Source organism: Corvus brachyrhynchos, unplaced genomic scaffold (genome assembly GCF_000691975.1).
Source record: "Corvus brachyrhynchos isolate BGI_N302 unplaced genomic scaffold, ASM69197v1 scaffold197, whole genome shotgun sequence".
Lineage (NCBI taxonomy): Eukaryota > Metazoa > Chordata > Aves > Passeriformes > Corvidae > Corvus > Corvus brachyrhynchos.
Window position 1 is genome coordinate 151,157 of NW_008239108.1, and position 356 is coordinate 151,512.

At 66.3% G+C, this 356-nt stretch overlaps 1 protein-coding gene across 1 annotated transcript in view; it reads left to right on the forward strand.

Moving 5' to 3' along the window:
* The window catches only part of SBF1 (SET binding factor 1), a gene marked incomplete at both ends in the record, with an annotated part of 40,963 nt that extends 40,611 nt beyond the window's left edge, over window positions 1-352 (forward strand). Inside the window, 2 exons of the mRNA XM_017739381.1 lie at window positions 137-224; window positions 314-352. Of these exons, the coding sequence (XP_017594870.1) occupies window positions 137-224; window positions 314-352 (127 nt within the window). The remainder of the gene's footprint in view (window positions 1-136; window positions 225-313) is intronic.
* Between the last annotated feature and the right edge of the window lie 4 nt (window positions 353-356).

The following is a 356-nucleotide window of genomic DNA, read 5'->3' on the forward strand; positions in this document are numbered from 1 at the left end:
GAACAGGCAGGCGGTGCTGGGAATGGGCTGGGAATGCCGGCGGCGGGAGGGGGATCCTTCCCCGAGGGGCAGGACGTGGATCCCGGTGGGTTCCCATCCCTGACCCCGCTGTTCCCGGCCCCTTCCTGCCCCGCAGGTCCTACGAGGGGTCTCTGTACAAGAAAGGCGCCTTCATGAAACCCTGGAAGCCTCGGTGGTTTGTGCTGGATAAAACCAAACATCAGGTACCGGCTGGGCCCCGGGCTCTGTGCTGGCCCTCCATGCCCTCCGTCCCTCCCGTGCCCTGTCCTGAGCGCAGCCCTCTCTCCCGCAGCTGCGGTACTACGACAGCCGGATGGACACGGAATGCAAGGGGG